Below are 16,006 nucleotides of genomic sequence, written 5' to 3'. Positions count from 1 at the left end.
AATGAACATACCCCTAGATGAAAGATCCTCAAATTTTGAACCAAAAATTTACAAGGTTCTCAACCGAGGACGTCCTTGTTTTGCAAGTGGTCGTCAAAGTTAAGGTAAAGTTTTTACGATTCTCCTCGGTACACACCTACCCACGCACACGCATCTGCACACTCAAATACATGTTACAATTTCCCTTTCAAATGGCTACTATATTTACTGCAAGAAGGAAGTAAATTGGATGAGATTTATCACTTTATTGCAATACGGTCAACTGGATATGAAGAGCTGCTGTACAGAGATAATTGAAATAAGATTGCATTTGAAAAGAAAAACATTATTTACTGATTTAATTACCTGTACTGTAGAGCTGAATAGGGCAACAGTGATTTTACTCCAGTTAAATTTTGTGCCTGTAATATTATTTCACATTAATTTGACAAAATAAAATAATAATGGTGATGATGATAATGAAAATAATAATCTTCATCATCATCAATGTAACAGTATAATGTTAAACCTAATTTTGAAACACAATAAATATTAAACACACAAGACTGTAAAAGATGAGGATATATTTTGTTAATGATCTGAAGATAAAAGCTGGATGATACTTTGAAAAGCCAAGTTCATCAGTCAAATAAGTTTAACACAGGTTGGTATATTTGACTGATATATCCTCTTGATAAATAGTCGCTTTGTGTTTGATGCCGAGATTCAAGTCAAATTCCCTTTTGTGAAAAGGAGCAGCCATATTCATTGGTGTTTGTAAGCTCTCAGGAATCTATTAAATCCCCTTTACTATAGAGCTGCTCCTTTGGTCTTTATCAGTTGTGTAAATCTGATTACATCATCATCTATGCATCTCTCTCATTCTCCTCGCCTCTCTACCAGGAGAATCTAATTCATCACTCCTTTTCATAAGTATTGCATGAATATTTTCAACCTGGTATTTCACTATCAGAAAGCCTCTTCTTCTTCTTTTTCTTCTTCTTTTTCTTCTCCTTCCTTGTGTCCGTTATCCTCTCTTCTTCCTCCAAACTGTTATCAATTACAACCTTTTCAATCCTTATTTTCTTTGGAATACGACCAGGTATCCTGTTTTCTACATTGCTATCTCCTTCATTGTGTGTTTCATGTTCATTTCTCGCTCTCTTCTTTCTCTTTTTTGTTCTCCGTCTGTCATTCCTTTCTTCACTTTCCATTTCATCATGTCCATTGTGTCTGCCCTCTTCTGTATCTTCACCCTCCTGCCCTTGCTCATTCGCTCTTTCAGTGCGAGATTCATTTGATATTCCTCTGCTGGTTGTCATGGATACACCATCACTCTGACCAACATTCCTCTCGTTTACAGCTTGTGTCTCATCACCTCCTGAGTCGCTTTCTTCGTCCACGATCTCCCTCGAGACGATCTTCTGCCCACGCTGGTTCAGTTTCTCCCTCAGTTCTGGCAATTTAGTGTCGTGAAGATGGCAGACAATATCTGTAATATAAAACATGAATGTGACAATGACTTTGTCAATATGCATCCCTAGCAAATGAAAACAAGATCACATTTTCAAACTCTGAACATGATTTACATGGAGAAAAGCTTAATTGTATTATAGCTTTGTTTATTTTACTTGGGATCACAGCATTTGGCCATTCTGCTATTCAATCAAAACACTCAATCAACATACAATATACAAAGACCGAAGAGCAACTGTTCTATGCAATACATAATTATTTATCAAATGAAACATTCTCATTAATCCAGCATTAAAATCTTAAATTACTTACAATTTTTACTCAAGTGCACAGTCTTTTCTTTCCCTTCACATATGGTGAAATTGCTTGTAGCACAATGTACCATTTTCTTTATATACCTTCACTTTTATTTACATCATATTTTTTCACAGTGAATTAAAAAAAAATAGCTTTCCCAAACTTTTAAAAAGGAGCAAAGAGTCATTCAGTAGTTTGGATATTTCCCCTCAATCTGTGGATTCATTTTATTAGATTTTAGATAACGGTGAATTGGAAATACATTCTTCCAAAGATATTCATAGAATAGCATCCTCAGAGATTACTTTGCCCATTTTCATCTTGCACATACCCTCATAAGTCTTGAACCTGTAATTGTGCACATATTTCACTTTGAGTCTGTACCAGTAATAGGTAAGCTTCTGAGGGGATGGTACCCTGGAAGAAAAGATAAAAAAAGAAATATTGTACAATCACTCAACAAATATATTCAATAATTCAGCAAATAAAATAAATTAAAAAGTAATGAAGATAATGATATCTATCATAATGAATATTTTGGTAGAATGTAGCGTACATATCCACCTAAACCTTAAATGGAACTCACTGTACTCTAACACGAAACTGGCTCTGTCTTGGATACCGATTTCAGTGCTCCTGTTCACAGCATACAAGGCAATGAATTCCATCATGGCGGTAATAATTCAAAAAACAAACAAATCTGTGGTTTGTCGCAAAAGTTGCAAAAATGCCTAGTTGGAAAATACAATTTTTTTTTATACTTTTCTTTTTTTGGACAAAAACTGAATCATCAAATTTCCAAAAAAAGAAAAGTGCTCCATATCTTCCAATTTGGCCATTGAAAAATGCTTTCTTTGAAAATCTTTTTTTCCGGCCAAAGTATGTACTTTTTTTAAATTTAAATTGTAATTTCCAAACTACTATTTAGTTTAATATTTCATCTTCTTCATACATGCAATAGCATATGATATATAATAAAAATGTTAACCATTATCAAAGAAGAAAGAAAGAAAAAAAATTGTATTGAAAATATTAATATTACCTTGGAAAGTCATCCAGTAAAGCCATCCAATCTATATCTTGTTCATCATGGATATCCATGTTGTATACCCTGCACAGAAAAAGGTGAAAAAAAGATGAAAGTCAAATTGAGTGTATTCTCCACATTCGAGGGATGCCACATTATAATATCCAAGCAAAATATCTGGGGCAAAATGATAATATTAATAATGAAAATAAATAATAACATTAAACATTTGTTTATAGTGCATAACACATTGGCATAATTGCATGGATCTATGCACTTAATTTATAATTGGATCTCTGAATTACAAAGAACATCAAAATGCTTCTCAACACTGATGAAGATGATGATAATGATGATGACGAAAATGATGACGACGACGATGATGACGATGATGACGATGATGAAGGAGATGAAATGGAGGCACAATGACCCAGTGGTAGAGCAATCGTATCCAGAGTGGTCAAAAAACAAATATTCAGATATGTCAAATTGGAACATGGAAGGAGTATTAAAGCCCAACGACACTACTTATTGCTACTTGCGCCCTCTATATAGCAAACAATGCCTAATCGGTGACCATTGATCCCCCATGGTCCCCTTTTTCTTATGTGATTTGATGAGATAACCACCTGCCAGTGACCATGCAGGGAGGTCTAATCCTTCCTAGCCAAACTAGTGCAGAGGGGCTTTAAGTGATGTATGCAAAGCACATAGTTCTTCAAAACTTACTTCTCTATAAGCCTGATGTTATCCTCTACATTCCAGCGCCCCTTTGAGGTATAGCGAGTTTGGTAGTCAGCAGCAACCCATGATACAATGTGAATCCTGATATAGTGAGAGAGAATATAGGACATGCATATTAGAGCTATTGTCAGCACTGATATCAGCAACATGAAATGCCTAGATGTACCATTAGCAACTGAATTATTCATACCCCTTGTAAATTTGATGTGTTTTGTATTTGTTCGTAACTCAAGAATGAAAGGTGGACTGGTTGACTTGGGGCTTTGAATAATTTTAGATGTAAGCTATAATATGTCACGTTATTAAGAAACATAAAAATCTGGACAAATCTATTTTTACATACTTAAAAAATTACAATTCTTAGTAAGGGTATGCATAATTTAGTTGTTCAGTCCATATATCTGTGATGAAAATGCATGACTGAACAGGGGTGATGGTGAGCACTAAAAATAAAAAAATAAAAATTTTAATTGTTTTTTTTTTTTCCTTTAAAAAAAATAGGATTCAGGGGGAAGAAGAAAAGAAAAGAAATCTGGAAAAATAATCTGGAAAGCGATTTTAATCGGGTAATTATCAGGCCTGGACTGAACATAACAATGTCAAAGAAACTGTCAGGGTAAGGAATTAACGTTGGTGACAGTATTTTGCAATCTTGAACAAATACATTATGTAATATAACTTGATGTTTACCATTCCATCCTGCACTGATGAACATTCCTGGTTTCCATGGCGTCCCCGACCTTGACCCATGGGATGTTGAAGAAAAGCTTCTCAACGTCGTGGTCTTGGTTGAAACCGGACAATTCCTTGACCACTCTCACCAGTCTCTCCCTCTCCTCATCCGACCAGAAACCAGAATCTAGGGTTAAATGAAAAATAATATCAGCCATAAAGAAGTTAAAGCGGGAGAATTGTGTCTAAGTTAGCTGGGGTCTTAGGATTGCTTAGGAATGTTGAAGAAAAGCTTCTTAGTGTCCTGATTTTGGTTGAAACTGGACAATTCCTGGACAACCCTCACTAGTCGCTCCCTCTATCATCAGACCAAAAACCAGAATCTAGGGTTAAATGAAATATAATGTCAGCCCTAAAAAAAGTAAAAGGGGGAGGATACTAAATCTCTATGGAGAAATCACCTATTTTATGATTTTTGACAAGTGAACAGTTTCCATGGAATTGCCCAATTGTCCTTTGGGAAAACATTTATCTACATTTGCCACTCTCCACCCAGGTGTAGTAAAAGAGTATCTCGTAAAAAATTATTTCATAAATGCTTTCAATACCTGAGGGCAGCTTGGGCAGATAAAGCCAGCAAACGATAGGACTTTGTAGGTGCTTTGATCATCCCCTGGGATGGACATGTTCACAATTTTAATGTAGCAACTTTTATCATTATTAAAACATACTTCCATTTCCTGAGATCTTGAATCTGTCGCAGAGTGACCTCCCACTGCGTCCCATCTTCTTGGCTATCTGACTCCATCTGGTTCCCATCCTCATGGCTAGGTTCTTCATCCTGTGAACCTCCTCATTAGAAAACCTGTTTTGAGAGCAGTAGTAATAATAACAATAATAATTATAGTACTACTTCTTCTAGTAATGATGATGATGATGATGATGATGATAATAATAATAATATTAATATTAATAAATAATAATAATAGTAATAATAATAATAATAGTAACACTTCATATAGCCTTTTTTGCATTTATTGACCACGGAGTAAATGAGATCTCTTGTGAATTGTTGTTTAGAACTGCAAAATTTCAACACAGTTACATATACACAAGCTAAAACATAAATTAAATTTAAAAAACAAAGATAGACAATAATGTCCAAAAATATCATATAAAGAGAAGTACAAAAATAAACAAAGATAAATTAACAAAGTGAAACTGAACAGCGATATCATACAAACATCAGCTCAAATGGTAGTAAATGTTTTTTTATAGTAATTAACACAGAATATTATAGAATTTATGTTTGTTTTTTCAAGGTTCCTTCTCTTCAGAACTACATGTATTAGATGCAATCCCTCACCTGCCGAGATAATTTTGAGGATCAAAGATCTTCCTTGCTCTGATGTAGACATTATAAACAGGACGTTGGATTCCTTTTCCTGTATTGCGAACAAAATTGAAATGAAGATAAGTGTTACAGAAACCATCCGGCATATCCAGTAACCCTGCATGTACCCATCGTTTGCATTGTCTTTGTCACAAGCATTTGATGTGTAAGGCTGGATGGCTCAAGAACAAACAAGGCATGAGATCGGAAATGCCCTAAATTTTACATGAAGAATATTGAACACATTGTCGTTCCATGTAACATACATGTATATTCAACTGCAAAGTCAGATTTTCTCTAATGCAATTACATTTCAACCTCTGCCGGCAGCCTCAGTGAAATATAACATCACACAGAAAATTCTCAATGTGTCAGTTCTAATTCATGTATTTCCTTATATTGAGCTACCTGAGCATTAAATATAAAGAAACATCCACTCCATGTATGGAGCAAACGCGAGCAAGTAATATACTCACTGAGCTTCATGTGTATCAGCTCTTCATCAAACAGCTTTCTTATCTCCTTGGCTTCATCAGGATAATCATCTGCAAAGATCAACTTTCTGGGATCATCTATACCATATTTCTGTGGAAAAGTAAATAGAAAAGAGAAATGAAGATGGAGGGAGGGAGGGAGGGAGGGAGAGAGAGAGGGGGTGAGGGGGAGTGAGGGAGGGAGATTAAAGGGAGAGAGAAGGGGATAAAGACAGAAATAGGAAGGGACAAAGATGGCAGGAGAGAGATGGGGAGGGAGAGAGTGAATAGTTGCTTTCAACCTACAGATATTTTAAGCAGGGCTCCCACTTAGCCGAGTTGGAGCCTCGAGTTGTGGCGAGCTGGTGCGAGCTTATGGCAAGCCGTTTTATCATTAAAACATATTTGTTGATATCAAGCATTACCATTGCTTTACAACGTAAAATTATTTGTTGATATCAAGAATTGATTTCTTGATATCAAGAAATATGTTTTAATGATAAAACGGCTTGCCATAAGCTCGCACCAGCTCGCCACAACTCGAGGCTCCAACTCGGCTAAGTGAGAGCTAAACACTCTTAAGCCAAACAATTTATCCATAAAGAAGTACAAAATAAATTGGGTACATGAAACAGCTTTAAGTAAATATTCAACTCCTACTTTTCTGGCCACCATTATTCACAGCCCCTCCCCCCTGTTTTTTAACAGATTTGTATTTTCACTTCTTTGTTTCCAGCTGATCTCTTGATTTGAAAGCATAACTATTCCTTACCCTGACAAACAAATATTTAATTTGCCCATTTAATAAGGGTTTAGTTTGGAAGTCCATCTCTGCTGCCATAGATGAATGGCTGCCTAAATCTTTATTACCACGATATATATATATATATATATATATATATATACAATAATGCAAGCATTTAAGATGTGTCTTTGTAAAACATTCACAGTATGACAATGTAACACAGAACACAAACTCACCTTGCATATGTGGCGCATATTTTTTTTCAGCCTCTCGTCTTCCAGCCCTGTCCATGCACCCTCTCTCACAACAATGCCTATAATTTGCAACAAACAAAATTATATTAAACACAGTCTATTAAGAATAGCTAATGAAAACACAAAGTCAAGGGGCCATTTTAGACAGGTTTGTAGCACATATTTCTTCCTGGGATACACTGTTGGCGACCACTATTAGACTGGTGACAGGTGTTCCAGGTTGCCCCCGCCCCTTCAGTTATATGTACGAGCAATCAAATTTGTTTACAAACTAAACCAAGAAATATAGTAAGATAATAAAACCAAATATTAGTGCAGTATGAATAAATTGAAAAAAACTGAAAAAGATATTAATTATTTTAACAAGGTGGCAGAGTAGTCAACTACCTATGGCGTTTAGGAACAAGTTATTTTCCTATTTGTTGTACAGGACTAAAATATCATATGATTGATTTGAGCACCCCTCCCCCTAAAATCAGTGATTCTACCATAAATTTTCTTACTGTTTACCGGTATCCAAACTTTGAAACTGTTGAAACTTTTTCCAATATGTCTCTCACTTTCTTGCTTTCGTTCGAAGCACAAATATGGTTAGATTTCTCTTTTACGAAGTACTCACCCCTGTCCCTCAATTCCTGTCTTTCGGCAGCATCGAGACGGTTGATACGTGTCCCGTAACACTCCGTTTCAGAGCCCTCTTCACTGTCACTACTGAATGCATTTTCAGTCGTCTGCACTTGAGCTGCGTTTGCCATCACAAAGACATCAAGTTGAACTGTGTATTTAAAAAGAGAAACGGTGATACTGGCATTCGCATTTCATATCCTACAGTGGCAGGAATGACTTTAAGGAATGACCAGAAATTTCAACTTGAGTACCTCTCAAGTTCAAAACCTGACAATACATGATTGATATTAATGATGATGATAATAATAAAACAATGTGAAAGCTAAACTTAAAATAGATCTAGAATCTATACTCGATCTAAATTAATGATCAATATGTGTACCACCCTGGCTTTGAATTAGAACCTTATATCAAACAGATCTCCACAGAATCTGACAGAATTATTGGAGTCTCCATAAAATTTGTCAATCCAGCCTTCAAGATAATCCTGCTGAATGTGTACACTGTACATGCCAACAGGAAACACCACAGACTCCAGACACCTCTATCACGCTCTTCTAGATGAGGTCACACACCACATCTCGAAGACTTCCCCTTCAGCAAGCTTCATTATCACTGGAGATCTTAATGCTGACATCATGACCCCAAAACATCAATGGAAGAGGCAAGCAAAAGACCTAGCCTTCTTCATGCTCCACAACAAGCTCACAAGCCTAAATGACATATTTTCATGTCATAACCAGTACACATTTTGTAGTGATAATGGGCAATGCAAGTCCCACCTGGATTACATCATCGTCAACAAGGAGGCTAAAAACCTGTTTTCATCCTTTAAAATCGGACCAGAAATGCCGAAGAATGTATCAGATAATCTTCCCGTCTAATGGCAGATCAACATCCCAAGCACAGCCTCCAAACATACGACTATGAGCAAGAACCAGCATGTATCAGATAATCTTCCCGTCTAATGGCAGATCAACATCCCAAGCACAGCCTCCAAACATACGACTATGAGCAAGAACCAGCAGCCGTATGGATCTATACTAAGAAGATTCAAGGTCAAATGGACAGATCTCTCCAACATTAATAACAGGTACACAACTCCCCTTGAAGAAGCCTGCAAGTATCTATGGTACCAGTTACCTCCTGACCCATGTTGCCTTACTGCAAAACACGGAGAACAGGTTCTCGAAGACCTCACAGATGTTAGTAGTTTTAATAATGTCTTCTTTTTTTCTTTTTTGCTCCAATGTATATATATATTTCAATGTAGTTTCTTTGCCCATTTTTTACAACAATGTATAAATGGAATTTTAACGGTGATTGGAAACAAATAAAGTTCAAATCAATTCAATTCAATTCCTCATTTGTAAACCATTTTGATTCTGGGGACTGCAACGCACAGTCATGTGCCCCTCTTTTTCAGGTATTTTCTTAGGCTTCTCATTCATTTGATAATCGATATGTATTTCTTGTTTTTTGGTTTCTCTTCATAACTTTCATTATGTTTTCGTTCGGTTTATCCTTCTATCTTTCCTTATCGTTTTGTTATTCTTTATTTATATCTTTCCATCATTTTCTAGTATCTTTCCTTTTGTAATTCTTTGTTTGTATATATGCTATCCTTTTCTCTTCTATCTTTCCTTATATTATTCTTTATTTCTTCCTTTTTAGATTTACCTCCTACAAATGGTCTCTTTCTGTCACTCCTTGTGTTAACGTTACACTGCTCTGAACTGTTTTTAGAGAACAGAAGTTATTTCGCCCCAAAACCTAAAATGATAGGATGATCATTACCAATACGCTTGCAGTTCATATGTTCACCCCTTTCTCCTTTTGCCATAATCCATAGCTACCGTCACTGTAATTTACATATGGCCAGCCCCCAAGCCTTTGGGAATGACCCCCAAATTTCCTGATTACCATTCTGTCGCTCTTTGGAGGGACCGGGCAGTCTTTTCAGAACTGTTTTTACAGTAACCTTCGCAGGCACTACGGCTTGACATATTAAAACAAGCATGCTTAGAATTTTTGACAGTACCGGTAAGCTGAATTCTGACACAGTTTTGCAGCACAACCTAAAAACTAGAATACGGTTAGCTGCCTCTTCATTCACATAATTACTCACTTTTTCTATGTTTTTGTCCAGATCACCTTATATTGTATTATTATCATATGTAATGTTTGTTTATTTTGACTATAATTTATATCTTGTGATTGTATCTAAATGTTTTTTATGATGAATGGAATAAATTATTTTATCTTATCTTATCTTACATGTTTCTATGCGATTCCGCAGTTTTTATGGGGTTTTTTTTTCTTTCTTTTTTTTTGAAAAATGAAATTATCACATTTCACTCTTATTATCGTACTAAATACGATTTAATCGTACTGGTTGGCATTTCTGATCCTACTTCACCGATATCAGCTATGCTGAACAGGATTTCAACTTTGTCATCCAACGCTGCTTCTATGGGTCAGAAAATGGGAAAGGTGAATCCGATAGTGAGACAGGTACGCTGAAAGCCAAACTTGATGTTGCAGTACACGGGCAAGGCATAGACTCTAGTCATCAATAACGCTAAGGATCTCTACAAATGGGCTTCTAAAGTGCTCGCAGATGTCAGTCAACCAGGCCCTTCATCCATACACACAAAAAGCAGACGTATATTCTTTGATCGAAGAGATACCGACAAGCAGAGATCGCACTAAACATGTGGCTACTCTTCCTCAAACAAGGAAAGTACATTGCATACGATCAACTGGGAATCCTTATCAAGTGCAGACCAAAAACCTTTCTTGCTTTTGTAAAGAATGCCTCACTAGTAATGACGCCTGCTGTAACAACAAAGAGTATGTTGTACAATGGAAACTCCGGCACCTCAAGACATTAGTAAGACCACACATAGAATATGGTAACATCCTATGGCACTCACGCTGGAAGGAAGATGGCTACAAAGTTGAAAGGGTTCAGAGGAGAGCGACAAAGATGATGCCAGAGACAAGAAAACTTCCCAACACAGACAGGCTAAAGATTTTTGACCTACACTCCTTGGACTATAGGAGAAGGAGAGGCAATGCCATTACAGTCTTCAAAATTCTAAAGGGCTTAGTAAGAGTGGACCCAAGTCACTTCTTCACCTTATCACTCGATACTCGAACCCGAGGACACTCTCTAAAGATTTTCAAGGAAAGGTCTCGTCTAAACATAAGGAAATGCTTTTTCAGCAACAGAGTGGTGTCCGACTGGAATAGTCTCCCTCAGGAAATAATTGACTCAAACTCCATCGATATCTTCAAGATGAGACTGGATAAGCACCGGTGGTCTGAGCGATTCGTATTAAGTTAATTTGATATTATCAAAACCCTCCCAACTCTGCGCATGTGCAATAAGTTAACTCTAGAACATAACCAACCCTGAAGAAGAGACCGAGTATTACAGGATCTACCTCTCCTCGTATCATCATCATCATCATCATCATCATGATGGTTGGTGGTGATGATGAAGGAGAAAAGGATCACGCACAGCATTGAAGAAAGAGAAGAATCTGCTACTGTTGTTACTGTCACTAAGTGCCATTTCCTTGTTTTTCTCCCTTTCTCACCCGGCCGGCCTCTCTCTTCTCTTTCTTTTCTTTTTTTTTTTTCTCTCTCTCTCTCTCTCAGACTCCGCCGAGTCTCTTTCTTTTTCTTCCCTTTTCTTTTTTTCTCCTTTCTTCTCTTCTCCTTGTTTTCTCACCATTCTTTTTTTCATGCGCCGCCAACAGGGGGCGCGGCCGTTTCGGCCCCCTGGATCCGCCCACTAGACTTATGATTTATAGTAGATCTAGGTGAAAGTCGCTCAATCTACCACTAAACCAGCGTAGAACGTACTAAAATAGGTTCTACCTGTCTACGTAAAACTTAAAATGCAACGCGTGGGACTAGTATAATATAAAATGCTGAGTCTTTTAGTTTTAGTTTTAGCTGTAATCGTATCCTCCTCAAAACACTTATATGCCAATTAGAACAACTGAAAAGGGGTCTTCTGCAATTGTTCCAAAAAGAGTTGACATTATTCTAAATAATCCTTAGTTCACAGAAGTAACGTTATTTTCTTACTTAGTTTAGAAGGTAAGGCAAGGACTGTCTCCGGTTTAACGTTGAGGGTGTGCCTATTTTCTCAGCTGATTCATGGGCATGGGCGCGCGATACGAAAGCAGTCGGTCAAAAGTAGAGGTCAGTGGTCAAAATGGTCAAAATCCTCCAAGGGGGGGGGGGGGGGGGGGGGGGCGGGGGGGAGTTGAATGAACCACCCACACACAATTTTAATAACGGGTAGAAATTGCGACAATTAATACTTTATTGACATAGACTATCTTGTATCTTGTCATACGATATGAGCATTGCTGAATAAAAATATATCTAACTTCATAACATTATTTTGTTTTCTGGTTTATCTAATATGAATATATTTATAGATTATTTTATTGGTTTCCACAATATCTCATTTTACAAAGAGTGTAACAACATATTGAAAATGATTATAATATACATGTATATACAATACACAAGATTCAGAAAGATATAGTGGCGGATCCTATGGAAAAGCAGAGTTTGTTTTGGATAGCTCTTTAAACTATACAAATGACATAATAAACTAAAGTTAGGTTTATGCAATAAAAATACACGCTAAAACAGGGAAAGGGATATTACAGGGATACATGAACCGATACTCACAATTAACTACAAAGGGCAGGGAAAGGGAAGGGAATATGCAGCTCATTGTGTCATTCAATCAAATTTGATATAGACATAATGCTTCCTTTGTGGAGGGCATTCTGATATTTTATTTTCTTGCCTATTAGAAAGACAAAATATATCCTATCATTTTATGCACACTTTAATATTTAAAATCATATAAATTACCGTAGACCGAGGACAATTATTATTCAGAATCAGGCCCGGCCATCGATCTGCACCTATACAAAATTGATAACCGCAACGGTTTTACTAATTATCAATATATTATGTGACACCTCAATTACAATCAAATAGTTTCAGTATAGCCGAGTGTAAAGCTTTATAAACCAGGGACTCAGGTTTAAATCCTATACTTCTTTGGAAAGATTTTTTAAATTTGTACACTTTCATTTTATCATGATCATTAATTTATAATATCAAAATAACAGCCACCCCCCTCTAATTGATACCAACGCTAACTCCGCATACCAACACTAACAATACCCACACATGATCAATGCCCCCACCCGATAACCCGACTCAAAAACAATATCAATACCAATGTAACACACCATGAATTATTGTGACCTACACGTACTAACGTAAGCCTAGGATCGAGGAAAGCTAGAAGGAGATAATCTGCCAAATGGGCTCTCGAACTGAGTTTCATACCTTCTATTCATTTTGAAGTTTTTCATGCAGATTTTCATGGGAACTGAGTTTTAAACTGTTATCAAGTAACCTATTAAAGGGAAAGTCCACCCCCAAAATAAGTTTGTTTCGATAGAGGCAGAATAATAAGAAAATCAGGTGAGTGAAAGTTTGAGCAAATTCTGAATGAAAATAAGAAAGTTATGAATTAGTGAAGTTGTGATCAATCAAATACAAATTGGCAACTCTGTGACTTATTATACGAGCTCTCCTTCATTTGCTTTGTGCATAATATTCCATAAAATCATGTTTTCTTCGTTATTGATGACGGAATATATATTTGTTCCTTGCAGGGGGAGTATAGAAACATATTTGCAATTATTATATTTAGGGTGCATGTATGGTTGAAATTTTTCTTGAGGGAAAATGAAAAATTTAGATTTTTTTAGTACTGAGCAAATGGAAGTTGAGCTCGCATGATACGTCATAGAGTTGCCAATTTGTGTTTGATTGATCACAACTTCAAAAATCCTAACTTCCTTATTTTTAATCGGAATTTGCTCAAACTTTCACTGACTTGTTTCTCTCATTTTTCTACTCCTATTGAAACTAACTTAATTTCAGGGTGGACTTTCCCTTTAATAACGTGATGGCGGGTCATCTATATATCAACACAAGTTTAACACCTTTAATAACAAACCAAAATTACACAATTCTATTCCCTTTCCCGTAATGAAAAGAATATGTTCTTTTCTATTTTTTATATTCATATATTGTCTTAATGATTATTAAAAAATACATGTATGCAATTTACATGCATTTTCTACAACTTCCTCTTTTACTTCTTTTCTTCATGTTTCTCCTCTCCGTTTTCCTGACTTCATATTAGATTTTTTTCTTCTTATTTTTTGCTGCCCAAGCAATCTTATCATATTAACTATTATATTTCGATATTGACAAATCAATTGTAACTATATGTTTGAAATATGCATTGAGTATTTTAATTGTACACAGTCATGACCAATGCAGCCATTGGGCTGGTTTACATGTTTTTAATAAACTTTGCATTGCATTGTATTGCATTGTTTATACCACCCCCTCCCCTCAACAAAAAGAACCTGCATAATTATTTCTCTCTCTCTCTCTCTCTCTCTCTCTCTCTCTCTCTCTCTCTCTCTCTCATTCTCTCCTGTGACCATGCTTTGATATATACCAATCATATTGATTTTTTTTTAACCCGTGGAATATAGTGATAGGTAGTTTTGGATCGGGACTAACAAAAATCACTCTTACACAAATTCGTTTCCAGTTCGTGTTTCAGAGGTTACTGCGAATGGTTATACCTTCTCCAAGATGATGAACTTTCCGATGTTCGCTTTAATCGTGCTCGGGCTATTTGTTAGCTGGCCTGGGACAACCATTGTTGTGACTGAGGCAGAAGACTCTAAAAACACAAAATTTCTTGCCAGAGTAGAGGTATGTGTCTTTTTTGTTTATTTTCTTCTATATTTCTGGATGCACCACTGCCTCCGTGATGGGGGGGGGGGGGGGGGTGGAGCCGGGTCCAAAGTAAATATTGAAATACGAATTTTCCTGTCATCTGAGGTAACTACTGATACTATACTGAATATATGCACCACGGTATTAACAATTATGAACAGTATCTTTCACTCTCTGCTCTTTTGATGTTCAATAGTGAACTGTCATTCTTTTTAATGATTATAATATTATGTCTAAAATGATCATAATGCCCTTGACAAGAACGATATAGCAAAAACGGTGTAATGATTTCAGCCATGTAATATTTAAAAGTGCTAATCGGATGTATGTACGTATGAATGTATATGGTGATAGTGCCTTCTCTTCAGTTGCTTGAAGCCTCTGTAATTCCCTCCCTCCTGTATTCCTCGCAACACCGACAAGCTAGGCAGGCCTCAAAATCCACCTTTTCAAGCAAATTTAATGTGTAGTCCATGACTATTGGAGGAGCGGGCGCCTTTGAATGTTTGCAACAGTTAATGACGCCATACAAATGCTGTTGATCATCACTCATAATACCCCCACCCCATAATTTGTTGTGTGCTCGTTTTGAGCTAGAAGGAAGTTCTTTCTTTAATTTAATCGGAAATAGCATTTATTTTATTCCCTTTGATCATATTAAAACAATAATAAATCATTCAATGTATCCATTATGACTTTAACATTTTTGAAGAGCATAAATCTCTTGGCTCCAATGCAGACGAAATTAATTCATAAATAAAAATATGGTACGATTCTGATACTGAATTATACTTGTTTCCATGTTATGAATTAGCAAACGTTATAATTCTATACAGATATATATCTATTGTTAACCACATTGTTTTGGAACATCTGGGATTTTGAAGGTCGCACGCCGTCTGCTGTATATGAGAGGAAAACAATACAATAGTATTTCACCGACAAGGTCATGACGTATTGTGCTACTGTATACTGGTTGGGAAGATGGATGTATACACGTGGATGTTTTCTCTTTTGAAATGATATTCAGAGTTTAATCAGAAGTCCACTGTGTATTGATTTGTAAAACCTTTTCCACTGGTGAATAGATAGAAAAGGGAAAATACCATTGTTATACATTCAATAGCTTGGTTCGTGATGCACAACATAGAGCTTATATAAGAGGATCAATTACAGAAAAAGTGTTTTGATCCGAACATAAATTATGTTTATGCTTATCATAATTATCTATTATTTATAATTAATTAACCCCTATTTTATCATTCCACCTTCTCTCTCTCTCTCTCTCTCTCTCTCTCTCTCTTTCTTTCTCTCTCTGTTTGTTCTCTCCTTTTCCCTTCCCCTCCCTCTCATTTCCTCTCTCCTTTCTCTCTTTTCTCTCTTGATTCTTTTCTCTAAATTCCCCCCTAAAATTCCCCTTTCCTCTTCCCTTTCTTTTCCCTCTCA

General features: G+C 36.2%; 1 protein-coding gene across 1 annotated transcript; it reads right to left on the bottom strand.

The window, feature by feature from the left end:
• Positions 1–228: 228 nt before the first annotated feature.
• On the bottom strand, positions 229–11,834 carry LOC100891604 (transcription termination factor 1). Its single transcript, XM_030995325.1, has 11 exons — positions 11,789–11,834; positions 7,680–7,835; positions 7,043–7,119; positions 6,065–6,173; positions 5,562–5,640; positions 4,927–5,060; positions 4,214–4,382; positions 3,509–3,604; positions 2,795–2,863; positions 2,084–2,169; positions 229–1,471 (listed from the first exon to the last, which is right to left on the bottom strand). Exons 2-11 carry the CDS (start codon positions 7,813–7,815, stop codon positions 930–932), a joined length of 1,497 nt encoding a protein of 498 aa, XP_030851185.1. The 5' UTR covers positions 7,816–7,835; positions 11,789–11,834; the 3' UTR covers positions 229–929.
• Between the last annotated feature and the right edge of the window lie 4,172 nt (positions 11,835–16,006).

Source organism: Strongylocentrotus purpuratus, unplaced genomic scaffold, assembly GCF_000002235.5.
Source record: "Strongylocentrotus purpuratus isolate Spur 01 unplaced genomic scaffold, Spur_5.0 spur5_scaffold_21, whole genome shotgun sequence".
Lineage (NCBI taxonomy): Eukaryota > Metazoa > Echinodermata > Echinoidea > Camarodonta > Strongylocentrotidae > Strongylocentrotus > Strongylocentrotus purpuratus.
This window is presented reverse-complemented; position numbering and strand designations above follow the sequence as displayed.

Excerpts from the sequence above, each read along its gene's own strand:
- LOC100891604 (XM_030995325.1), bottom strand. The coding sequence starts at position 7,815 with ATGGCAAACGCAGCTCAAGTGCAGACGACTGAAAATGCATTCAGTAGT. Across the intron at positions 2,864-3,508 it reads AACATCAGGCTTATAGAGAA|GGTATACAACATGGATATCC; the intron begins GTAAGTTTTGAA and ends TTTTCTGTGCAG. Across the intron at positions 2,170-2,794 it reads TTACTGGATGACTTTCCAAG|GGTACCATCCCCTCAGAAGC; the intron begins GTAATATTAATA and ends CTTTTCTTCCAG.